The following is a 27,522-nucleotide window of genomic DNA, read 5'->3' on the forward strand; positions in this document are numbered from 1 at the left end:
TGTTGGGAAAATTGGATAGCCACATGCAGAATGAAACTGGACCATTTCCTTACACCACACACAAAAATAGACTCCAAATGGTTGAAAGACCTCAATGTGAGACAGGAGTCCATCAAAATCCTAAAGGAGAACACAGGCAGCAACCTCTTTGACCTCAGCTGCAGCAACTTCTTCCTAGAAACATCGCCAAAAGCAAGGGAAGCAAGAGCAAAAATGAACTATTGGGACTTCATCAAGATAAAAAGCTTTTGCAAAGCAAAGGAAACAGTCAACAAAACCAAAAGACAACCGACAGAATGGGAGAAGATATTTGCAAATGACATATCAGATAAAGGGCTAGTATCCAAAATCTATAAAGAACTCATCAAACTCAACACCCAAAGAACAAAGAATCCAATCAAGAAATGGGCAGAAGACATGAACAGATATTTTTCCAAAGAAGACATCCAAATGGCCAACAGACACATGAAAAAGTGCTCAACGTCACTCAGCATCAGGGAAATCCAAATCAAAACCTCAATGAGATACCACCTCACACCAGTCAGAATGGCTAAAGTTAACGAGTCAGGAAACGACAGATGTTGGCGGGGATGCAGAGAAAGGGGAACCCTCCTACACTGTTGGTGGGAATGCAAGCTGGTGCAGCCACTCTGGAAAACAGTATGGAGGTTCCTCAAAAAGTTGAAAATAGAGCTACCATATGATCCAGCAATTGCACTACTGGGTATTTACCCCAAAGATACAAAAGTAGGGATCCGAAGGGGTACGTGCACCCCAATGTTTATAGCAGCAATGTCCACAATAGCCAAACTGTGGAAAGAGCCAAGATGTCCATCAACAGATGAATGGATAAAGAAGATGTGGTATATATATACAATGGAATATTATGCAGCCATCAAAAAGAATGAGATCTTGCCATTTGCAACGACGTGGATGGAACTGGAGGGTATTATGTTGAGCGAAATAAGTCAAACAGAGAAAGACATGTATCATATGATCTCACTGATATGAGGAATTCTTAATCGCAGGAAACAAACTGAGGGTTGCTGGAGTGGGGGGTGGGGTGGGAGGGATGGGGTGACTGGGTGATAGACACTGGGGAGGGTATGTGCTCTGGTAAGCGCTGTGAATTGTGCAAGACTGTTGAATCTCAGATCTGTACCTCTGAAACAAATCATGCAATATATGTTAAGAAAAAAAAAAAAAGAAGAAGAAGGTAGCAGGAGGGGAAGAATGAAGCGGGGGAAATCGGGAGGGGTAGACGAACCATGAGAGACGATGGACTCTGAAAAACAAACAGGGTTCTAGAGGGGAGGGGGGTGGGAGGATGGGTTAGCCTGGTGGTGGGTATTGAGGAGGGCACATTCTGCATGGAGCACTGGGTGTTATGCACAAACAATGAATCATGGAACACTACATCTAAAACTAATGATGTAATGGAGGGAATTAACATAAGAATAAAAAAAAAAAAGCCCAAAGTAGAAAAAAAAAAAATTCTTCTCATTTAGCAATCACTGCTAAGACTGTCAAACATTTTAATTGGCAGTATATGATATAGGCATGTGTAATTCTGCTTATTTCTTTAAAATAGTAAAGTGAATAAAAGCAGCCATCTAGGGAACTAAAAACAATAAATGAAACAAATCAGATACCTAAGGAATTTGCAAACTAATTTTTTAAATATTCTGTGAAAATATATGGTATAGAAGTGTTGGTCTATCACTTCACTATTATCTGGTAGGAGTCTCAAACATCATATACAATAGAAGTATCTTATGAATTGAGGATTAAATTACTGTATAATTAGAAAACAAACTTAGTGGTTACCAGAGGGGAGGTGGGTGAAGGGATGGGTTAAACAGGTGATGGGGATTAAGGAGTGCACTTGTTGTGATGAGTACTAGGTGATGTATGGAGTTGTTGAGTCACTATATTGTACACCTAAAACTAATATTAACACTGTATGTTAACTATACTGGCATTTAAAATAAAATATAGATTACTACACAATTTTCATTTATATTCACTCTTAGGAGTATCACTGCATTACTATTAAAAACACCTGATTTTGAATTCATTTATATAACTTTAAAGGTCCTTTATCTGAGTAATACATTATTACACAGATAAAGGCTTATTATGAATTTTAATTACACATATTTAATTACCTCATCTTACTTTGTAGGAATTTTAAATGCCTTAACATTTTCATTTCTCACAAATAATAAAATTATAATAAAAATAGTCTTTACTAAAAATTCAAATAGAACTTTCTGGTCAATATTTATGGCTTAATGTATAAAAAAAATAAAATGAAGAAAATTATAACCACTTTAAATAGAAACTATTTTCTCTTTTGGCTTAGGTATGAGAGATGCAGTCACTCTACCTCACACAGCAGTAAGTCGATGATGTGGAAGACCATGCAGAGTGGGAACTTGGCTGTAAAAAGAGTGAGGAACCACTGGGAGGCATACATATGAACTTCCAGGTTCAGAACACAAAAATGGTGGTGCAGGTCCGGTAACTGCTCCTAAAAAGTCAAAGTGGAAAAGTGAGAAGCTTTATTTCCTACCACAAATGAAATTTATGACAAGCTTTCTATGAGCACTCTAGATTTTTTGCAGCGTTCATTGAATTTTATGTAACTACACAGAACTGATAATAGGAGATGAGCATTGGGACCAGGATGATCGAGGAAAATAAAGGCAGACTTCTTATGGACAAATAACAAAGATCACCTCTTACTCACTTGACTATTTTTGTTTCTTGGGAAATGCTCACTCTGACAGAATACCTATAGTCTAATGAATGTCATCCCTCCAGAGTCGAGTCCAGCACCTGATCAAATGGGTTGCCTGACTACCTAGGAAAGAAGTTTATTTTCTCTTTGGAGACCACTTAATATCAACATCATCTGGGATCTATGATATCACTTCAGTATATTTTGGGGGTACTGAGAAAAGCCCAAAACATAATGAGACTTTAAAACAATCTATCTTTTTTGAATTTTTGGTAGAATTCCCCTGGGAATCCATCAGGCCCTGGACTCTTGTTTTTTAGTAGGTTTTTGATCACTGCTTCAATTTCGTTACTGGTTATTGGTCTATTCAGATTATTTACCTCCAAGATACAGATGTAGTGAAAAGAAGGGCCACATGCACCCCAATGTTCATAGCAGCAATGTCCACAATAGCCAAACTGTGGAAAGAGCAGAGTTGCCCTCAACAGACAAATGGATAAAGAAGATGTGGTCCTTACATACAATGGAATATTACTCAACCATCAGAAAGGATGAATACCCACCATTTGCATCAACATGGATGGAACTAGAGGAGATTATGCTAAGTGAAATAAGTTAAGCAAAGAAAGTCAATTATCATATGGTTTCACTTATTTGTGGAACATAAGGAATAGCATAGAGGATATTAGGAGAAGGAAGGGAAAAATGAAGGGGGGGGAATCAGAGGCGGAGACAAACTATGAGAGACTATGGACTACAGGAAACAAACTGAGGGTTTCAGAGGGGAGGGGGGTGGGGGGATGGGTTAGCCTGGTGGTAGGTATTAAAGAGGGCACATATTGAATGGAGCACTGGGTGTTATACGCAAACAACGAATCATGGAACACTGCATCAAAAACTAATGATGTAATGTATGGTGATTAACATAACATAATAAAATTAAAAAAGAAAAAGAAAAAGCAACAAAAGCAAAGGTAAACGAGTGGGACTACATCACCTAAAAAACTTCTGCCCGGCAGAAGAAATATCAATATTATTAAAAATTATTATTGGTATCAATAATCCCAAATATTTACTCAGAAGAATTAAATCTCTAAAAACAAGCCTATTGCTTTTAATGTCCCTAGTTGCCCAGAATCTTCTACACAGTCCCTTTTCTCCTGAAAAAAAGCACATATGTCATTGTGCTTAGAGTTCACTTAACATCTTTCCCCTACTTCATTTCTCCTTTAAGGTTTTCTACCCTCCAACATTCTCTTCTCCCAGCAAAGTTGTCCTTAACCTCATTGCTAATCCTCTGTCTTCTCTGTTCTAGTCTTTTAGTCTCCCATTGACTTCACGTCCTCTTTAGACACCTATGGATCTCCTGACAGGTCAAGCCAATGAGCTCCTACCAATATCTCTACGGCTGCGTCCCACTAACCTTAATCACTTTACTTTTCTCCAGTATGAAATCAATCCATTCATGTATTTACTTCACATTTCTTTTGGGTTCCCAATACCTCAGATAGAGAAAGCCATATAAGCATGCTACATAGACCCATTATAAATTTAAGATTTTCAACTTCAGGTGGAATTTCAGAGCTACTCAGTAATTCCTTTTATCAGCACTAGTCAATAATTTTGCCCTTGCTCACGATCTTTATTATGTAATATTTTACATATATAAAATAATATGTCCCTCATACATATAAATTTACACATATTGTAAAACAGTAACAACCCATTGTTTGAGATCAAGAAATTATATAAGAATAATTTTTAAATATGTCCCAACATTAAAATATTTAAGTGTTTTTTATTCTTTTTCAAATCTTTTTCTGTCCTTTCAAGAGTTCTCTACATGTGGACCTAAATATGGTAGTGGTGCTAATTAAGGCAGGGAAAATTCTTAAGTATTTCCATTTTTATTCTGTAAATATCTTCATTTCTTTACAAATAATACTCAGGAATCTCTTCATTGACTTAACTCACTATATTCCCACTTAAAAGTATATTAAAGTTAAATATTTACAATGGAAGACTATTTTTAAAATGATCAAATGGTTAAATAAATATTAACACCAATATAGATACTGGTCAGAAACCAAATATATATACATTTTTTCCGTAGAATTACATTAAACTTTCATGAATTATTATTGTTCACCAATTTTATTACTTTTTCTCTAATTCAATCCCTGAGTGATAAAAGCCTAATTTTTATTTACCTGTATTAGTCTCTCCAACTGATAAAACTTGCAATGAAGATCTTCAAAGTTGTTTTTGTAGAGATCTCGTAAACCATAGTCATACATGATTTTCACCAAAACACAGAATGCTTGTTCCTCTGGCATCTACAGGAAAACAGATACATATAGAACGTGACTGAGTGGCATTTGGCCAGAGTGTCAGAAAAGTTCCTTCATGTTATTAGTCCTCTGCATTAATGGCTAAAAGCCTCTAGTGAATTAACTTCTTCAGAGCCAGCCTTCTGCAGTAATATAGATAAAATTTGTGTTCAAACCTTCCAGTTTCCTCACTTGACATGAACTTCGCTCTTTTGTGATTTTTTTGTTTGACAGAGAGACACAGCAAGAGAGGGAACATAAGCAGAGGGAGCTGGAGAGGGAGAAGCAGGCTCCCCGCTGAGCAGGGAACCCGATGAGGGGCTTGATCCCAGGACGCTGGGATCATGACCTGAGCCCAAGGCAGACGCTTAACGACTGAGCCACCCAGGTGCCCCTCTTTTGTGAATTTTAATCATCCTGTTATTCACTCATTAAGCCATCTTAAAAACAGGTAATACAGTCACATGATTCAAAAATCAATACAATGCAAAAGTATGCAAAGATAAAAGTCTTACTCCTCTCTGTCTCTGTATAATAATTCCTGTACCTGGCCCCCACCTCTTTGGCATAACCTCGTAGCTATGCTCCATAATTTCTCATCTATCCTGCTAGTGTTTCTTTATGCAAATAAAAGAATCACACTTATTTTATTTTTCCCTTTCCTACATAAAAGATAACATTCTATGTACATTACAATGCATCTTGTTTCTTTTTCCCTCAATAATATTCCCCAAAGAGGGATTTCTGGGTCAAAGGATAAATGCATTTTTCATTTTGATAGTGAGATACTGTCTTACCACAGTCTTCTTGATGTTATATTCTTTTTACATAAAAAGTTTTTAGGAAAGAATTTTATGAGCTTTTATCATTAAGAGTTAAATGACAAAATCTAACATACCCCTTCCAGAAGCGTTTTTATCTGAACAGAGAATGAAATCTGAAATCCAAAGAACAAATCTCTAAATTGTGGTATCAATAAACTGAAGGGACTTAGAGACATACCTAACATTCTAGAAATTACATCAAGCAAACAGAAAAAGATTTTATCCTTAACTCAGTGTCCTAAGATATAACTATTGTGTAAACTTTACTTTTTTTTAAAAATAAAAACTTCATTTATTTGAGAGAGAGAGAGAGTTTGCACACAAGTGGCAGGGAGGAAGAGAGGGAGAGGGAGAAGCAGGCTCCCTCCCCAAGCAGGGAGCCCAACACGGGCTCCAGCAGGATCCCAGGACCCTGAGATCAGGACCTTGAGATCAGGACCTGAGCCAAAGGCAGATGCTTAACCAACTGAGCCACCCAGGTGCCCCTGTAAACATTTACTTCCAATGTCACTTCTTTGAAAGTCTGACCTTGGCTGATTATGGTATTTGACACCTTTGTTAGACTAAATTCCTGTCTGAATACTTGAGTCAAGTAGAGTTCTATGTACCCACTTAGAAATGTAACTGTTTATTTAAATTCTTACACAAATTGGCCACTTCTATTTTCGACTTATAAACCATGAAATACACAAATTAGTTAAATAAAACCTCCTAAAGTTAAGTAAGTACACTTAGCTGTTGTCATTTTGATTCTATAAACATTTGCTTATTCCTTTTTTATCTATGAGGTGTTTGGGGCTTTGACCTCAGGTATTCAAGTCAGCAAACATCTTTCAGCTTATACTCACTTTTTCAAAACACAAGTACACTGTATTCTTTCCCCCTTTAACAATTCTGTCATTGAAGCTTCAAGCAACACTTAGCTTGCACAAACATGATCTACTCCTCCTACCACCAAGGTCTAAGCCTCTCCTTCTTCCTCTCAGATCTCTACTAAAACGGCCATACAAAAGTGCTCATGTAAGGTAACTGTAGCCAGCCCTAGAGAAACTAATTCACTTAAGTCCTAGTTGAATAGTTTATCATTTGGTATTCTACAAAGGGGATAAACCTTTAGTGCCTTGCATGGGTAAAACCACTAAAGCAAATAAAAGGTTTAAATGCCATTTGGTATCCACACATGCAGTCACTGAACACAGAGATGAATGCACTGTGCTAGGCCCTGGGGATACAGACGTAACGGTATAGCATCTTCCCAAAGGACAAGTACATAGGCAACTCTCCTTGACTTTGATAGGGACACAGAAATCCTGGGATTGGGGAGGTAGGATGTGTTGATGAGGAATTAGACATCACCACAGCTAGAGCGTAAGTAGAGAAATGGCTGGGTATGAGCCTGACTGGGTAATTTAGTCAGGAAAAAGACAAATGAACATAAATTTCTGCTTTGTTTTTAGGTATGGAGCTTAAATTCTCCCTTCCTCCCTCCATCTCTCTATCTCCACCTTTCTCCGCTCCCTCCTCCCCACTCCCTATCCATCTGTCTGTTTCTCTCATACACACAAACAATATATTTAATACAGTTCTTCAAAAACAAAAGAATTTTTAAGTTTGAATTTGATTCCCCCAAATAAAATGACAATCCCAGTCTATAACCTTATTTTTTTTTTAAATCTGTATTTGGGGGAGTGAGGAGTCTTAGAGCTGTTATCCTTCATGTCTAGCTTTAGGCAACATAATCTCTAAATAATGACCACAATAGATAGATCCATCACCTCACATAGTTACAATTTTTGTGTGTAGTAAGAACTGTTAAGATCTCTCTTAGCAACTTTCAAATACACAATACAGTATTGTCAACTATAGTCACCAAACTGTTACATATCCAGAACTTATTAATTTTATACCTTAAAGTTTGTACCCATGGGTACAACTCACTCATTTCCCCCACCCCCTGTGACAACTACCAATCTACTCTCTTTTATGACTTCTTGTTTATATTCCACATATAACTGATACCATACAGTATTTGTCTTTCTCTGACTTATTTCACTTAGCACAGGCCTCTGAGGTTCATCCGTGTTGTCACAAATGACAGGATTTCCTTTTTTATGACCGAATAATATTCCATTAAATGTATATACAATATCTGTACCCATTCACTTGTTGATGGACATTTAGGTTGTTTCCATGTCTTGTCTATTGTAAATAATGCTGCTATGAACATGGGGGTGCTAATATTATTTCAAGATGGTAATTTCATTCTCTTTGCATATATACTCAGAAGTAGAATTGCTAGATCACATGGTAGTTTTCTTTTAATTTTTTTAAGAACTTCCATACTGTTTTCCATAGTAATTGCACCAATTTACATTCCCACCAACAGTGCACAAAGGTCGCTTTTCTCCACATCCCTGCCAGTACTTGTTACCTCTTGTCTTTTTCATAATATCTACTCTAACAGGTGTGAGGCAATATCTCATTGTTTTTGATTTGCATGATGATTGGTGATGTTGAACAACTTTTAATATACCTGTTAGATTTTGAATATCTTCTTTGGAAAAATATCTACTCAGGTCATTTGCCCATTTTCTCATTGGATGATTTGGGTTGTTTTTTTTCTCTTGAGTTACAGGAGTTCTTTATATGTTTTAGATATTAACTCTTATCAGATATGTGGTTTGCAAATACTTCTTCCCATTGTGTAGGGTGCCCTTTCATTTTGTTGGTATTTCTTCTGCCGTGCAGAAGTTTTTTAGGTGATGTAGTCCCACTCGTTTATCTTTGCTTTTGCTTTTTTTTTTTTAATTTTATTATGTTATGTTAATCACCATACATTACATCATTAGTTTTTGATGCAGTGTTCCATGATTCGTTGTTTGCGTATAACACCCAGTGCTCCATTCAATATGTGCCCTCTTTAATACCTACCACCAGGCTAACCCATCCCCCCACCCCCCTCCCCTCTAGAACCCTCAGTTTGTTTCTCAGAGTCCATAGTCTCTCACGGTTGCTTTTGATGTCATAATCAAAAAATCATTGCTGGGCGCCTGGGTGGCTCAGTTGGTTAAGTGACTGCCTTCGGCTCAGGTCATGATCCTGGAGTCCCTGGATCGAGTCCCGCATCGGGCTCCCTGCTCGGCAGGGAGTCTGCTTCTCCCTCTGACCCTCCCACCTCTCATGTACTCCCTCTCTCTCATTCTCTCTCTCTCAAAAATAAAAATAAATAAAATCTTTAAAAAAAAATCATTGCCAAGACTAATGTCAAAAAGCTTTTTATCTATGTTTATTTCTAAGAGATAATTTTAATTTTAATTAAATTTTTAATTTTTGTAAGAGATATAAGATAGGGGTGCAGTTTTATTCTTTTGCATATGGTTGTCCAGTTTTCCTAACACCGTTTATTAAAGAAACTATCACTTCCCCATTAAATATTCTTAGCTTCCTTGTCAAATATTAGTTGACAATATATGCATAAGTTTATTTCTGGGCTCTCAGTTCTGTTCCATTGGTCTACATATCAATTTTTATGGCAGTACCATACTGTTTTGATTACTATAGTTTTATAACAGAATTTGCAATCAGAAAGTGTGATGCCTCCAGCTTTGCTCTTCTTTCTCAGGATTGTTTTGGCTATTCAGGGTCTTCTGTGTTTTCACACAAGTTTTAGATTGTTTTTTCTAATTTTGAAAAATCGTCATTGGGGTTGCACTGAATCTGTAGATGACTTTGGTTAGTATGAATATTTTGACATTACCAATTCTTCTGAGGCATGAGCATGAGGTATCTTTCCATTTGTGTCTTATTCAATTTCTTTCATCAATGTTCTCAGTGTACAGTTATTTCACCTCCTTAATTCAATTTATTCCTAAATATTTAATTTTTTATACTATTGTAAATGGGATTGTTTTATTTCTTTTCCAGATAGTTCATTGTTAAGCACATAGAAACAAAAGTGAAGTTTGTATGTTGATTCCATATCCTGCAACTTTACTGAATTTGCTGATTAGTTCTAACAGGTTTTTTTTTTTTTGGTGGAGTCTTTAGGGTTTTCTATATATAAGACCATGTCATCTGCAAAAAGAGACACTTTCATTTTTTCCCTTTTTGATTTGGATATCTTTGATTTCTTTTTCTGGCTGATTGCTCTGGCTAGGATTTCTAGTACTGTGTTTAATGGGAATGGTGAGAGTGGGCAACCTTGTATTGTTCCTGGTCTTAGAGAAAATGCTTTCTTTTTCTTTTTTTCAGTGGAGATGTAACTGACATATAACATTATATTGGTTTCAGGTATACAACCTAATAGTTTGATATCTGTACATAATGTGAAATGATCACAAGTCTAGTTAACATCTATCACCATACATAGCTCAATTTTTTTGCAATGAGAACTTTTAAGATTTACTCTATTAGCACTTTTCAAATATGCAATACAGTATTATTAACTATGCTGTACATTACATCCTTATGACTTATTTATTTAATTGGAAGTTTGTACCTTTTGACCCCCCTTCACCCATTTCATCCACCCCTAACCCCCCACCTTTGGCAACCATCAATTATGTCTACGAACTTTTTTTTTTGAAATTCCGCATATAAGTGAGATCATATATTTGTCTTTCTGTCTTTAACTTATTTTACTTAGCATAATGCCTTCAAGGTCCATTCATGTTGTTGCAGACAGCAAGATTTCATTCTTATATATATATATATATGAGACACATTTTCCATATCCATTCATCCATCAGAAGCTACTTAGATTGCTTCCATATCTTGGCTATTGTAAATAATGCTACAGAGACCATAGGGGTGCATATATCTTTTTGCTTTATTCTTATTTCCTTTGGATAAATACCCAGAAGTTGAATATTTGATCATATGGTAGTTCTACTTTTAATTTTTTGAAGATCCACCATACTGTCTTCCACAGTGGCTGCATCAATTTACATTCCCACCAATAGTGCACAAAGGTTCCCTTTTCTCTACATCTTTGCCAACACTTGTTATTTCTTGCCTTTTGGTAAGAGCCATTGTAATATATATGAGGTGATATTTCATTGTGGTTTTGATTTGCATTTCTCTGATAATTAGTGATGTTGAACATCTTTTATTATACCCCTTGGTCATCTGTATGACTAGAGGGAAAGCTTTCAACCTTTCACCACTGAGGATGATGTTAGCTGTTGGCTTGTCATATATGGCCTTAATTATAATGAGATACATTCTGTACCTAATTTGTTGAGAATTTTTATCATGATTTTTGTCATTTATCATTGAATTTTGTCAAATACTTTTTCTGCATCTACTGAGATGATTTTTATCTTTCATCCTATTAATGTGATGTACCACATTTATGATTTGTGTATGAACCATCTTTCATCCCAGGGATGAATCCCACTTCCTTGTGGTGTATGATCCTTTTAATGTGATGTTCAATTCTGTTTGCTATTCTGTTCCAGTCTTTGTTATCTTCTTCCTTCTACTAACTTTGGGCTTAGTTTGTTCTTCTTATTCTAGCTCCTTGAGGTATAAAGTTAGGTTATTTGAGATATGACTATTTTCTTGATGCACACATTTATCATAATAAACTTCCTTTTAGAACTGCTTTTGCTGCATTTGGTGTGTTTCCATTTTCATTTTTCTCAAGATATTTTTTAACTTCCCTTATGATTTCTTCTTTAAATCACTGTTATGTTCAGGAGTGTGTTATTTAATTTCTGCATATTCATGAACTTTCCATCTCTTCTCCTATTAGTGATTTCTAGTTTTGTGGTTACAAAGGCTACTTCATATAATTTCTATATTCGTAAATTTCTTGAGATTTTTTTCTATGGCCTAACATATGATCTATCCTAGAAAATGTCCCATGTGAACTTGAGAAGAATGTGTATTCTGCTGGTTTTGGATGGAATGTTTTGTATATGTCTGTTCAGTACATTTGGCTTACAGTGCTGTTCAAATCTGCTGTTTCCTTATCAGTTTTCTGCCTAGATTATCCATTGTTGACAGTGAGGTATTAAAGTCCCCAAATATTATTGTTGCTGTTCATTTCTCCTTTTAGTTTTGTTTGTTATCTGCTTTATATATTTAGGTGCTCCATGTGGGCAAATACATATTTATAATTGTTATATCTTCTTGATGACATTTTTATCATTATATGACGACTTTGTCTTTTTTGACCCTTTTTAGCTTAAAATCTATTTTGTCTAATATAAATATAGCCACCTCTACTTTCATTTGTTTAAAATATCTTTTTTTTCCTTTCATTCTCAGTCTATGCGTATCCTTATGACTAAAGTGAGTCTCTTTATAGGCAGCATATAGTTGGGTCTTATTTTTGTTTTTTTGTTTTTTTTCCCTCCGATCAGTTCTTCTATATCTTTTGCTTGGAGAATTTATCCATTTATGTTTAAAGTAATTATTAATAGGTAGCAACTCATTATTGACATTTTGCTGTGTTCTGACTATTTTGTGGGTTCTTTGTTTCTTGCTTTCTCTCTTGCTGTCTTCCGATTTAATGACTTTTGTAGCAGAATGTTTTCTCTTCTCTTTATCTTTGGTGAATCTACTGTCAGTTTTTGCTTTATGGTTACCATGAAACTTACTTAAAATGTCTTATAGTTATAACATCCTATTTTAGGTTTATGAAAACTTAACTTTGATAGTATATAAAACTTGGTACTTTCACTTCTCCCCCACCTCACACTTTAGGTTACTGATGTTACAGTATACATCTTTTTTATATTGTGTAGGAAAAATTATTGTAGTTATGGTTATTTTTAATATATTTGTTTTTTTAACTTTACACAAGAGTTATAAGTGAATTATGTACTATCATTACATATTACAGAATCTGACTTTGACTACATAATTACCATTACCAGTGAATTTTACACATTTGTATGTCTTTACAATGTTAATGAGCATCCTTTTAATTCAGCTTGATGAATGCCCTTTAGCATTTATTGTAAGGGAGGTCTAGTGATGATGAACACCTTCAGCTTTTGTTTGTCTGGGAAAGTATCTCTCCTTCATTGTTGAAGGTTAACTTTGCTAGGTATAATATTCTTTTTCTTTCAATACATTCTTTGAATATATCATCCCACTCTTTCTTAGCCTATAATGTTTTTGTTCAGAAACTGAATAGTCATCTGGAGAGTTCCCTTGCATGTGATGAGTAGCTTTCTTTTTGCTGCTCTCAAAATTCTCTTTGAGTTTTGACAACTTAATTATAATGTGTCTTGTTATAACCCTGTTCAGATTCTAACCATCTAGAGTCTTCTGGGCCTCATAAGTCTGTAAGTCCTTTTGTATCCCCAAGTTCAGAAGGCTTATAGCCATTATTGCTTTAAACAGACTTTCTGTCCCTTTTTAATTTCCTTCTGGGATTCCCATAATGTATATATTGTTTCATGTGATGGTGTCCCATAACTCCTGTAGGCTTTCTTCACTCTTTTTCATTTTCTTTTTGCCCCTCTGACTTGATAGTTTCAAATGACCTATCTTCTAGTTCACCGATTCCTTTTTATGTTTGGTCAAGTCTTTTGTAGCTTTCTATTAAAGTCTTCAGTTCAGTCATTGTATTCTTCAGCTCTAGAATCTGCTTTTTTGATGGTTTCTATTTTTTTTTAAAAGATTTTTTTTTAATTTATTTATTTGAGAGAGAGAGAGAGAGAGTGAGAGAAAGAGCGCAAGAGGGGGTAGAGTTAGAGGGAGAAGCAGACTCCCCACTGAGCAGGGAGCCCGATGTGGGACTCGATCCCGGGACTCCGGGATCATGACCTGAGCCGAAGGCAGTCGCTTAACCAACTGAGCCACCCAGGCGCCCGATGGTTTCTATTTCTTTGTTGATTTCATTTTCGTTTCCTAATTTTATTTAGTGATCTGTGTGTTCTTATAGTTCATTGAACTTCTTTAAAGGGATTATTCTGAATTCTGAATTCTTTGTCAGACAGTTCATAGATCTGGGTTTCTTTAGTTATTTGAGATTTTTTGGTTTCCTTTGGTGGTATCAAAGGTACCTGATTCTTCATGATCCTTGATTCCTTGCATTGTTATCTGCATACTTGAGTAAGTGGTCCCCTCTTCCACATATTACAGTTTGCTCTGGCATGCAAAGACCTTCACCGGTTAGCTCAGCTTAGGGTACTGGATGGACCAGTTGGTAGTATTCAGGGGCAAGCAGGGCTTGCTATCAATCTAGTTGAGTGAGGCCACTGCTCATGCTTTAAGGCCAGGGGGGATGGTATTGGCTGGGCTACACAGTTGGGTGAGCCTACTGGCTATGCTCAATATTCAAGTAGGACCAGTGGGTGGGCTGTCTGACGAGGTGGGGCTGCTGGCCAAGCTCCACTCAGGTGGGGCCACTAGCTGGGCTCTGCAATCACTTTCAGATGAACAAGATCAGAGGCTATCTTCCTTGGCAGGGTGGTGCCACTAGTTAGACTCCACAATTAGGCAGGGTTATGGGTTGAGCTCTGAAATAGCTCCTGGTCAAGTGGGGTCTCAGGTTGTGCCAGACCAGATGGTGCTGTGGGCTGGACTTTGTGTTCAGGTAAGGCCCCAGGCTGTATCCAAGTTAGGCAGGATCACAGGCTTGGCTTCACAATCAGGTAAGCTATTGGCTGTGCTCTGCTGTTGGCCAAGGTAACTGGTTGAGCTCTCTGGTCAGGAGGGGTCTCCAGCTGTATCCCACAGTTGAGTGAGGCTAGAGACTGTTCTATGGTCATGTGGAATTACTGTCCAGGCTTCCTGATCAGGTGAGGCTGCAGGCTATGTTCAGGAATTGGGTAGGAGTGTAGCCTAGGCTCTGTGGCTGGGCAAGACTGCAGGCTGGGCACTCTGGCTTGGTGGTACTGTGGGCTAGGCTTTGAGGCTGCCCAGGGTCACTTAAAGGCCAGAGGCTATGTTCAACAGTTGGGGAGGGCTGCTGACTTGGGTCTCCGCTTGAATGGGGCTATAGGATGGGGCCTGCAGCAGCTCAGATTCTCTGGCCAGGCTTCCTATAGGGTCAAGACTGAAGGCTAAGCTCAGCCACTTGGTGGGGCTATGAATTTGCTTCCCTGCCTGAGCAGGGTTCCACAGGTTCCATAGCCAGTCTGGCCCATTGACTAGGGATCCAAATCAGGCAGAACTGCCAACCAATATATTGTTTAAAACAATATTAAGATGTTGGAACACAGTGATCTCTAATATTGAATATCCACCTTTGTTGTGTATAGGAGCTTTGTCATAGAATCAGTGGTTTTATTGGGGAAAGGAGGAGACAAATATTAAAATATTATAATTTAAGATATCAAAATATCATCCATGGTTCTATGAAATACAAAACTAAATACCTGCCTCACATGCATAATCTGAGAATCAATCATGATGTAATCATTGTTTGGTAACAAATGTTGATAAGGATCTGCCATCTGTACTAACACTGAATGGAGACAGTCTCCAAGCTTCACTGCTTCTTTCTGCAATTAATCATAAAACAAAGCAGGTCCATGTACTTCAAAAGTCTTTAAGGCTCACCTGATGTAACACATCAAGATGTATTTCAAAGTAAAATTACATGCTGATAATATAAAATAATCCCCTTATTTGGATAAAACTAAATTTTCTGTTCTGCATGATTGTGTTTCACATGTTTTTATAATAAATCTATGTTTTTCTATGAAGGCAATGAAAGTTACACTAATTTTTCATTTTCTTCAACAAAGGTAAATGCTAGTGAGAACTCTGAAAATCATGAACTCATGAGTGTTCATTTTCCGTTTACAATATGAAAAGCAAATAAAATGAAAACTTCTAGCTTTTCATTTTCCTTTTAAATCAAATGTATACTAAAATACATTTAAACTGAATGTCTATTTATAAGTCATAAGACATATTGTATAACATTAGTATGCTCTGTGTAATCAATTTAAGCTAGTGGGACAAGGGTCCAAAAGGAAAGGCTAGGCAAATAATTAAGCCAATTCTAGAACAAATAGCAGCAAACAACATTATTAGAGGCATTCATTCATAACCCCTTTTGATCCTCATAAAAATTCTGTAAAGTAGGTATTATTATTACATTTTTAATATTAACTGGTGAAGTTCGGAGAAGTTAAGTGATTTTCCAATAATTACACATCTATTAAGTAAAGCCTGGATTTAATCCCATGATTGCATTCTTTTTGGTGCCAGATACAAAATAAGACCCTTTACATTGATAATATAAAGTATCCAATATTCACAAAAATCCTAGAAAAATGATAATATTATCTCCATTTAATAAATGAAGAAACTGAAGATCAAAGAGTTTAGGAAACTTGTTGAAGGTCACAGAACTTGAAAGGTATTAAACCACAATTCAAATTCATAGTCATGCTTTTATTATCTGTGAAGGAGTTCAGCTTTGAAAGGGCAAAGAAACCTAAGATAGTTAATGGGAGATCAAGAGAGTTTTTGTTTTTGTTTTGTTTTTTTTTGAGAGAGCGAGAGAGAGAGAGCACATGCGTGCATGCATATGGGAGGCGGAGGGGCAGAGGGAGAGAGAGAGTATCTTTTTTTTTTTTTAATTAAAAGATTTTATTTATTTGACAGAGAGCATGAGAGAGCACAAGCAGGGGATCAGTAGAAGGAGAAGAGAAGCAGGCTCCCCGCCGAGCAGGGAGCCCAATGCGGGGCTCAATCCCAGGACCCTGAGATCATGACCTGAGCCGAAGGCAGATGCTTAACCATCTGAGCCACCCAGGTGCCCCGAGAGAGCGAGAATCTTAAGCAGACTCCACACCCAGCATGGAGCCTGATGAGGGGCTCGACTTCACAACCCTAAGATCATGCCCTGAGCTGAAATCAAGAGTGGGACACTTAACCAACTGAGCCACCCAGGCACCCCCCCAAGAGAGTATTTTTTAAAGGTAAAATGTCTTGAGTGTATTTACTCACAGGGAGATGTCAAGAAAATACAAGAATTAACTTAGAACAGGAAAATTTCTTGCATTTTAAGGAAAAAGTGATTTGGGAGTATAGAAGGACTTATTTAAAATACACTAAAACTCTTGGTGTAAAGATATCACTAGTAGATGATGTGATGTATCTGTCTAGCATCCTATCTTGCTCTCATCTGGAATCAAATACCCTTTCCTTGTAGGGAGAAGCTGATCCAGTTCACTACCAGCAACAAGATGGACTCAAGACATGGGCCAAGCCAATCAGAATATCATACTGTCCTGGCCTCGGTAACTGATTCAGGGATGGCAGCAGGTTCCCAAGATAGGCCAATCAGAGTCCTCCAGGGATCTTGTACCTTGGATTCTGTGGAAATCTTTTAGGAAAACTGAGAAGTAGCTCTGTTTCTCATTTCTTAAGTCCATTGGTGAAATCTTACCTCAAACCTATCTTTTCTGGGGGACTGCAGTAAAGGATTTGTAATTTTTAAACTTTATTTCATTTTTAAATGCAATCCACAAAAATGCAAAAAGTTAAATGCATACTTTAATAAATAACTTGATCATAAAGTAAAGTCAAATAATTATAAAGACAAGTGTAACTACCACCCAGGTTAAGAAACAGAATACTTTCAATACTCCTGAAGATCCCTGTATGTCCCACCCCAATCATGACTCCCAATTTGTCAAGAAATCACTATCCTGACTTTATCAATAATCACTTCATTGGTGTTATTTATATTTTCCATCTAGGTAGCATCCTACGAATAGAATTTAGTTTTGTCTGCTATTGAACTTCATATGAAATGGAATCATACCAAATGATATACTTTGCTTTCTTACTAAACCTTATGTTTGTGTGATTCATTTGCATTAACTTATGTAGTGTAAAACATTCATTTCATTGTTATATAGTGTTCTACTATTAAATATATCACAATTTTTCCATTTTAATGTCTAATTACAATTCTAGTATTAAACATTCTAATAGTGGACATTTGGGTTGTTTGTTATAAACACTGATCCTGGGACAATTCTAATACACAATTTTGGTATACATGTGCGTAAATTTGACGAGGATGAGTATCTAGGAGTGGAATTGCTGGGTATGCATATCTTTGTCAGATAAAGCCTTTGGTTTCCAAAGGAATTGTGCCTAGTCACAGTGTTTTTTAAAAATTCAGTAATTTTAAACATTCTGGATTATCCAAAAATAATCCTTTCTGCAGTTGGAAAACTTCCACATGCCCATAGTAGTATACATACAGTAATTTAACCTTAAAAAGGAACATGATTTTCTGATGGTCAAGGAAAGCATATGTTACATAAAAAAATTTAAAACTACTTGACACTAAGTATGTTAGAAAAATATACTGAGTTAAAAATTATTTAAAATATTTTATATGATTTTTAGAATAAATGAAATATATAAAAGGACATTATTTATTATATTTCCAAATAAGCAATGATTAATACTACAATGAGGATATTACTTATCTGTGCTATAACATTCTTGACCAACTGTAAAGGATAAATTTCTTGTAATTCTATCAATAGATGTAATAGCAACTACTGTGATAAACTAGTCTTCTACTGCTTAAAATACAAATTACAAAGCTATTATCAAAGCATCGGGAAATTTTCAAGCACCAAGAGAGCTAATTATTTCTTAAAACTACTTAGACAATGGAAAACCTTAAAAATTCTAAACTTTTGTTTTTGAATACTTTCATTTTTGATCTTCCTTTCCTCGTAGGCAGTGAATGTGAAATATAAATGACCATGGGGGAGGAAAAGACAGCATCCCCAAAAGAATCAGGTTCTGACAATGATTAATATGGAGCTGCCAAAGGATGTCTGGCAGCAGAAAGAAGCAACTGCTTATGTAACCGATAAAAAATTAGTAACACCCCTAGAACTTGAGATAGCGTATTTGATGAATTATTTAAGCTAGACTGTATTCTTCTACCTGTTTAAACCACAGACACAAAAATATGAAAAAGAAAAAAATTACAGTTAATTTCTCTCATTAGAATTCATTAATGGATGGGTTGATCAGTTAATGGAATATGCTGATTAAAAGAATTATCGCAGGGCGCCTGGGTGGCTCAGTCGTTAAGCATCTGCCTTCGGCTCAGGTCATGATCTCAGGGTCCCGGGATCGAGCCCCACATCGGGCTCCCTGTTCTGCGGGAGGCCTGCTTCTCCCTCTCCCACTCCCACTCCCCCTGCTTGTGTTCCCTCTCTCTCTGTGTATCTCTCTGTCAAATAAATAAATAAAATCTTTAAAAAAAAAAGAATTATTGCATATACTCTCAATTAAAAATTACAATAATATGTTTCTCATTAGCACTATGCTGAATATTAGTGAAACTTTCCTCAAAGGTTCTGAAGGTATTTCTATATTTCCAGTTATTTTTATAAGCCATGGCAAGAACTGCATAATTCTATTATTGTAGAAAGTATGAGAAACTGGACTGAATGTCTATCCATCTTGAGACATAGTTCGAAAGCAGTTTTAGAGTGCTGACTTGGCATGTGATCCTTACAATATGAGGGTAGATAATGTAGAAGAAAATCCTAGGTATTTGAGTTTTCTAGTTATTTGGATTACTGACTCTTTTTTTGTGTGTGTGGGGAAGTATTTCCAAATAAATATGAACTCATACTTAACTAACCCTCTGTTAAATCTGAGAACAGATATCTTAGAGAGATGTTCTTCTCACTGGAGTTTAATCAACATATTGTAATGTGTTTAACAAGGCTACAGGTCTAAAATGCTAAACTGATATATGCAAAGATTACTTTGTGGAAGACAAAATTTCACCACCCATGGCTTCCACTTTGGCTTCTCATCAGAGTGATTAGAGGAAAGGTGATTCTGAACCTTGGTGAACACACTCATGTCACTGGGTGCAGTCTCCAGCCCCCCTGCATAAGAGAGCTGACTATGTTAGACACTAGGTGGGTTTAGTAGCAGAACAAGGGCCCTGGGAATTTGTGGCCATAAAGTGCTTGATTATAGGAATCAAGGGAATACCAAGAAGATGGGCCACAGAGATGTCAAAGAAAGAAGAATAACAAGGAAAAGATCAAGAAGACCATAAACAGATGATAATGCAACAGAAGAAGAAATCAAAGTTAAATAAAGTGATTTTCACAACAGAACCATTGTATACCATTATTATCATCAGAATCAAGTTATCAGAATTAGGACCATGAATTTACTGTAATCACTCTTCATTTCCAGAATGCAAACTTAAATGCTTTTGCTTTAAACTTGCTTGACCTCTTTGCTGCGTTTGACAGAAGACACTGCTTCCTCCTTACTGAAAATTAGAAATTCGCCAGGAATATCTGTTCCTCATCAGCCCTTTAAATATCTGGAATTCCTGGGCTCTGGGATTCTATTTCTTTTTCTTAGATGATCTGGTCCACTCTTGTGACTTCAGCTATGATTTCTCCCTCAGCATCAGTCTCCAGCATCCACCTTGTTGGTGGACAGCTTCACTCAGATGTCCCCAAAATATCCCAAACTCAAAGAATTCAAAATAAAATTCATCATCAACTCTTAATCATGTTTCTCCATTCAATCTCAATGGATGCATTTTCTATCTGAGCTAAAAATGCCATAAGTCAAAGAAAAAAAAATACCACAAGTCATCAAGTCACCAAAGCTAGAAAAGTAGACATGTTACTTTTGACTCTTCCTTTGTCAATCCTTCCATAAAACTTACCAATTTTGCCTCCTGCATGTTTCTTAATTAAGCTTCTTTTTCTCTGGGTCTCAACATCTCTCGTTTAGATTGATATTTCCTAACTGGTCTCTCTGCTGCTGCTTGTCTCCTTTAATTTCACCCTCCTCAAGGGTATAAGAAGAATTTATCTGAAATGAACATCTAACTGTCCTTCCCTTGCTTCAAACTGATCAATGGCTCCTCTCTAGCTTTAGAATAAAGCCCACCTTTCTTGACATGATTACAGAGTCTTTATGATTTGGTCCCTGCCCATCTGACCATTTTTATCTCATACCTGTCTTTGCATACATTTCCTATAGTAACTGAACAGAAACTGTAATTTCATACTGTTTCCTTTACATGCTGTGACCTTTTATGTTTCCATATATTTGCTCATGTTGTTCCTCTTATTTAGCTATCTCTACTCCCTCCCTTTTGCAGCCTCAATTATTTCCGTCTGGGCAAGGATACCATCTCCTCCAGAAAGTCTTTCCTGAAAGTTCTAGTAGAGCTGGGTTGGGTAATTCTCCTCTCTATACTCTTACTCTGTGTATTGCTTTTACTTGGCACACTCTAAGTTCTTTAGTGAACATCAGAAAAATCAGTAAAGACACGTAAAAAGGATAAAAATAATAAGTATGTGCTTACAGTACTTGTGCCCCATTCTGAGGCCTTTGAGAACACAAATGATAAATTTTTCATATTTGTAATCCCACTTCTTAGCTTAGCCCTGACAGACTGATGATCAATAAATGTTCCGTTAAATGAAGGTGACTGAGAGGAAAAAGAGTATACAAAAATAAATCGCAGAAAAGATAAGACTTCCTTGCCATATTCCTTCGTAATGGTTCTAGTCCTGCTTGTATCTGAGCAGTTACGTTGACTTCTTTGATTCCAGAGGATTCTCATTAAAAATAACTCCAAATAAGCAATTTATCTCCTTCCTGTCAGCATTATTAATTCAATTGAGAAACTGTCCTGTACCTGACATCAGATCTCTTGCTTTATCACCAAAGGTACCTTTTAGAAAAGATGTGCCATGTGTAATCTCCATCAGATAAGTGGAAAATAGGAAGGAAGAACAAAACCAACTAGAAAATAAAATGAACTTGGCAGCACCATGCCATTTATCACATGGAAAATTACTCACATGCAGCAGTAATACAGCAGCCAGAAAAGACTGTCCTTGACAGTAGCCAATGTCTTCATCATAGACAGAGTAGGCCTGGAGAAGAGATGAAGAGAAAGAAGTACTATAAACATTCACAGATTTTAACATAAGTTAACACCAGGCTGCTGCTTGATCTTGACCCTGGGCTGTCCACCACAATTTCACTGATGCTTCAACTTAAATGTGTGAGTCATTAGCACAGTGGGATCCCCCAAAGATGTTGCACAGTTCCTAAAGCAATTCTAGATGTCCCATTATTCCCAGGTTCATCTTTAGAATCTGGAATAAAGAGATGCTCAGAGCACCTAATTTTAAAAGCTCCATTACGATTTGTAGTCAGGCAAATGACACCATGGGAGGCTGACGCAAAGAGTAGAAAAGGGTGGGAAGGTTCTAGACTTGATGTGGGAGTTCTAATGCAAAGACAAACATCCCAGTTGTGCTGTTTGAATCCCAGACATGTATCCCATCCCATGGATCCCAATCTATGTGTTGTGCTTCATTTCAGTGAGGGACTTTCCATTTAATGTGCTTAATAAAATGCATTATGATTTTGTGAGTATAAAAACTGTCTCTGTCCAGGGCAGTGGTTATTAAAGATTACTAGAAAGAGTTACCATAGGGAGGAGGCTAAGTGTGGTAGCTTCCATATGCCAAGGTAGTCAGAATACGGGTCTGGAACTTTTTTTTTTTTTTTCTAAAAAAAAAAACCTGTCTTGAAATAGAGTTTGTATCTAGTGAAATGCATACATTAGTCCTTGAGTTGGGATTTATAAGTACATAATTACATTTATGTAACCACATCGTTACAGAATATTTCCATCATTCCACAACGTCCCTCATGCCTCTTTGCAGTCAACCACCTCCACTCCAGACAACCACTGGTCTGATTTTTATCACAATATATATTTTTTAAAGATTTTATTTATTTATTCATAAGAGACAGAGACAGAGACAGAGAGAGAGGCAGGCTCCCTGCCGAGCAGGGAGCCCGATGCGGGACTCGATCCCAGGACCCTGGGATCATGACCTGAGCTGAAGGCAGACGCTTAACCATCTGAGCCACCCAGGCACCCTTTATCACAATATATTATTAGCTTTGCATTTTTAAAACAATCTCATACAAATGCAATCATATAAACTCTTTTGTGTCTGGCTTCTTTTACTCAGTATAATGTTTCAGAAATTCCTCCCTGTTGCTGCATGCATCAGTAGGTCACCTTTTCACTGATGAGTAGTATTCCACTGTGTAAACATACCACAATTTGCTTATCCTTTCTCCTGTCGAACATTTGGGTTTTTTTCATGTTTGGTTAGTATGAATAAAGCTGCTATGTATACACAAGGGTTTTTTTTTAATGGATATAGGTTTTTATTCTCTTTAAGGAAATGCCCAAGAGTGGAAGGAAGTTCAAGGTTTAAATGGTAAGTGCATGTTTATAACAAATTGCCAATGTGTCTTCCAAAGTGGTTGTAACTCAAGCATTACACTTATAGCAGCAAACTATGAGTACTCACTGCTTCAAATCCTTGTCAATATCTGATACTACCAGTCTTTTTCCTTTTATTAATCCCTGTGGTTTTGATTTGCATTTCCCTGAATGCTAACAATGTAGAGTGTATTATCATCGCTTCTAGGCAATTGATATATATTCTTTTGTGACTGTCTCTTCAAGCTCTTGCCCATTTGTTTAATTAGGTTTAATTAGATTCATTGGAGTTCTTGATACATTCTGTTCACAAATCCACTGTCAGACATATGTGTTGTCAGTATTTTCTCCCTGTCTGTGCCCTGCCTTTTCACCTTCTTAATGGTGTCTTTTGAAGTACTATTGTTCTCTTTTAACCTTCTTCTGCTAATGATGATATTATCACACTCTCTTCTAATGAGAGAAAAATTAGATCATGGAAACATTACCTAATGAATCTGAAAGGAGCTTTTTCTTCATTATCAACAATTTCCAGAGCTCTGCCTAATTTTAAAAATTGAAAGATGCATTAGCATCCTTTCACTTATTTAATTTTATTTGATTTATACAGTTATAGTTCTGATTGCTTAATTTGTACTTTTATCCAGACCTCATCATGGGTGTGTATATTAGGGGTTGGGAGAAGAGTTACAGAGAGAATAGAAAAGGAACAAAAAAGGAAGAAAGAGTCAAAAGGTTCTAATACTATCCCAATTTGAAGCATTCCTGATAGTGCTTGGTCACTACCTTTTTCATGAAGAAGGAACTCTGGGATTTGTTGATGAGAGAGCATGTTACATGAATGATGAATATATTTTCAAGGCTTCCCCTCCCCCATGAAAGATGCCAGTTAAGGATTCCTTAAAACTATGGATCTCCAAAAGCCAGTCATGCTTCATCAAACCTGACATCATTTTAATCAATGTTTGATCTATTTACAGAAGTATATTTAACGTTTATTGAGAAGTGTGCTGTTTATATGCTCAACATATAAGTCCAGCAAAAAATGAAGGTCCATGACACATCAGACAGAGAAAGTATGAATTCAGTGACTCCAGAGACTATTCTCTAATTAGAGAGCTAAGGATGAAAGTACAGATCAGTAATGCAATGATCTTACTTTCTACTTGTTTTATGGTTTTAAGTTAGAAGCAAAAATGACCTTCCAGGGGCCATCTTACTAAATTGATTTTATAATTCACAGTTTAAAAAACAGTGTTCTAGGGGCACCTGGGTGGTTCAGTCACTTAAGTGTCTGACTTCTGCTCAGGTCATGATCTCGGGGTCCTGGGAGCCAGCCCCCCATCAGGCTCCCTGCTGAGCGGGGAATCTGTTTCTCCTTCTGCTTTTCCCTCTGCCCCACCCTCTCTCTCTCAAATAAATAAAATATTTAATTAAAAATAAAATAAATTAAAAACAGTGTTCTAGCAAGTTCTTTCCCTTGGCGTTTTTCCAAGCACCGTTTGGCTTTAGTCTAAGCCTTCTCTAACTGAGGTGAACTGAATCCTTTCCCTCTATTCAAAACTTGCTCCTCTTTGCACCAAACCTCTCCCCATTCCTTACTTTAATTGCATCTTTGGCCAGATGCCTGCTCAGTCTGACTTTTAAAAACCACCTGGGTACCACTTCTGTAATGGGAGAGTAGCTCCTACTGGGCCAACCTTCCCTCTGGCAACAAATTTAAACTATATCTGGATAAATACATAACAACAGTTACCTGAAGACATTGATGAGCTAAACGAAAGCAGTCAGAAACTGGAGGGGAGAATAAACTAAGAAGAGGGGAATGACACTGGGTAAAATTCCCATTCTTTGTGGCTTTTGCTGAAGATCAGTGATACCACATTGGATGGCTAAAAGTTGGACATAAAACTGCAGTCTTAATTGGCTCGAAGAACCAGAGAACAGATTAGGGTAACGGCTAGAAAGTGAGAGTGGAAATTCTGGAAAAAGGAGTAACAGAAGAGAAGCCGTTACTACACTTACTGTAAAATTACAATATTCAAGACAGTATAAAACTGATACAAGGATAGACAAAAAAAATCAGTGAACAATAAAAAGTCTAGAACTATAAGCACACTTATAAAGTCATTTGATTTCAACAAAGTTACCAAGATAATACAATGAGGAAAATAAAATTGTTTATATATGTAAACATGTAAGTATATGAAAATTGTCTCAATGAATGTACTCAAAAAGTTGGATATCCATATGGGGAAAATAAATGAACCTTGATACCTACCTCACTTCATACACAAAAATTAATTTCAGACTTATCACAGTTCTAAACATAAAACTAAAACTATGAGGCTACTCAATGAAAACAGAGTATCTTTGTAACTTGGTGAAGGCAAAGGTTTCTTAGTCAGGACACAGAAGCACTAACTATAAAAGAATAAACTGATACAGTACACATTATCAAATTAAAAAAACCTCCAATGATGAAAAGATACTGTTAAGAAAATAAATAGGTAAACCACAGACTGGGAAAATATTTGCAAACATATCTGGAAAAAGTCTTGCATCATATACATAAAGGACTCCTACAACTCAGTGTCAAACAACTCAAGTTTAAAAGCAAAAGATTTGAAGAGACACTTCACAAAGGGTTATCTATGAATGACCGGTAAGAACAGGGCCAAGTGTTCAACATCATTAGTCAATATATTAAAATGAAATTAGAGCCACAGTGAGACATCAGTACATAGCCACCAGAAACTAAAATTAAAAAGACTGGTACATCTAATGCTGGTATCCTTGGATTCTCAAACACTGTCAGTAAGGAGTGTAAAACAGTAAAACTACTTTGTAAAATTGTTTGACAGTTTTCTAGAAAACTAAACATACACCTACCTTATGACTCAGCAATTCCATATCTATGTATTCATCCAAGAGAAATGCATGCAAATGTATACAAGAAAGACTGATATAAGGCTAAGACATATTTTCAGCAGCTTTATTTATAATAGCCCCAAACTATAAGCAGCCTCAGATAAGGGATATCTATGAAGCACTCCTCAGCAACAAAAAGTAATGAATCATGTACACCTGTAACATGGAAGAATCTCGAACTATTATGCTGTGTGAACTACATCTTCCATGAAAATGATTCTCCTCTGTGGGTCCACTAATATAAAGTTCTACAAATCAAAGCAATAAATGGTTAAAAAAAATCAAAACAAAGATTGCTTCTGGGTGAAGGGTCAGGGATTAACTGTGAAGACATGACAGAACATCTATGTCTTGGATTACACAAGTATATGCATTTGTCAAAATTAATGAAATGGCACTCCTAATATTTGTATACTTCATTGAAAGTAAATTGTACCTACAAAAGAAAACCGTTAGCAAATACTGAGCTCTAGCTAATAATATACATGTTGCACTATTAGGCATAAAGTATAAAGACATACAAAAGCAATTCTGAAAGCCTTAAAATATTAAAATGGATTGATCAATTGAACAGAAGGGTAGATGGATCGATAGGTAAGTGACAAAGAAAATGTAACAAAATATTAATTGTAAAACCTAGGTGGTGGGTTGATGGATGTTTCCTGTACAGTTTTTTGTACTTTTCTACATATTTGAAAATTTTCATAACAGTTTGGGGGGAATAAAATCTTTGGCTGCACTCTGTCTCTTCTCTCTGCTCTGAACTATAGACTACTTTTCTGGCTGGGTTCCCAAGAATACTTCATATTTTCATTCAGCAAGTCAATATTTACTGAGCATCTATTATGTAATCAAACATTGCACTTAGTGAGGTGGATGCAGTGATGAAAAGATACTGTCCATGCACCTCATCTCAGAGTCTTGTAGAAGAATTCGGCATGTGCAGTGAAAAGGGGCACAGTGAGAGAAGTGCTGACAGACAGATGGAAGCTCAGAGGGAAAGGGTGAGGAAGTGTCCTCGTGAAAGAAGTAGAGTTAAAGGCAAGGAAGACATCACAGACAAGGTGATGTTGTCTTAATCTTACAAAAAAAAGAAAAGAAAAGAAAAGAAAGGGTGGAACCTACCCTCCCCAATGTGCTATGGTGAGCGCTGTGAATTGTGTTAAGACTGATGAATCACAGACCTGTACCTCTGAAACAAATAATACATTATATGTTTAAAAAAAAAAAAAAAAGATAGTAGGAAGGGAAAAATGAAGGAGGGGGAAATCGGAGGGGGAGACGAACCATGAGAGACTATGGACTCTGAGAAACAAACTGAGGGTTCTAGAGGGGAGGGGGTGGAGGGAGAGGTTAGCCTGGTGATAGGGTATTAAAGAGGGCACGTATTGAATGGAGCACTGGGTGTTATATGCCAACAATGAATCATGG

The 27,522-nt window shown here is 36.6% G+C and overlaps 1 protein-coding gene across 6 annotated transcripts in view; it reads right to left on the bottom strand.

Annotated features, from left to right (window-relative positions):
- Positions 1–27,522, bottom strand: part of RABGAP1L (RAB GTPase activating protein 1 like) — a 773,530-nt gene that overhangs the window by 261,782 nt on the left and 484,226 nt on the right. For all 6 annotated transcript variants that reach the window (XM_064594288.1, XM_064594291.1, XM_064594289.1 and 3 more), the window contains 3 exons: positions 21,710–21,784; positions 4,954–5,079; positions 2,390–2,533 (listed from right to left, as the gene is read on the bottom strand). In XM_064594288.1, coding sequence (XP_064450358.1) covers positions 2,390–2,533; positions 4,954–5,079; positions 21,710–21,784 — 345 coding nt within the window. The remainder of the gene's footprint in view (positions 1–2,389; positions 2,534–4,953; positions 5,080–21,709; positions 21,785–27,522) is intronic.

Source organism: Mirounga angustirostris, unplaced genomic scaffold, assembly GCF_029215605.1.
Source record: "Mirounga angustirostris isolate CCGP_5_RB_7025 unplaced genomic scaffold, mMirAng1.0.hap1 SCAF_6, whole genome shotgun sequence".
Classification (NCBI taxonomy): Eukaryota; Metazoa; Chordata; class Mammalia; order Carnivora; family Phocidae; genus Mirounga; species Mirounga angustirostris.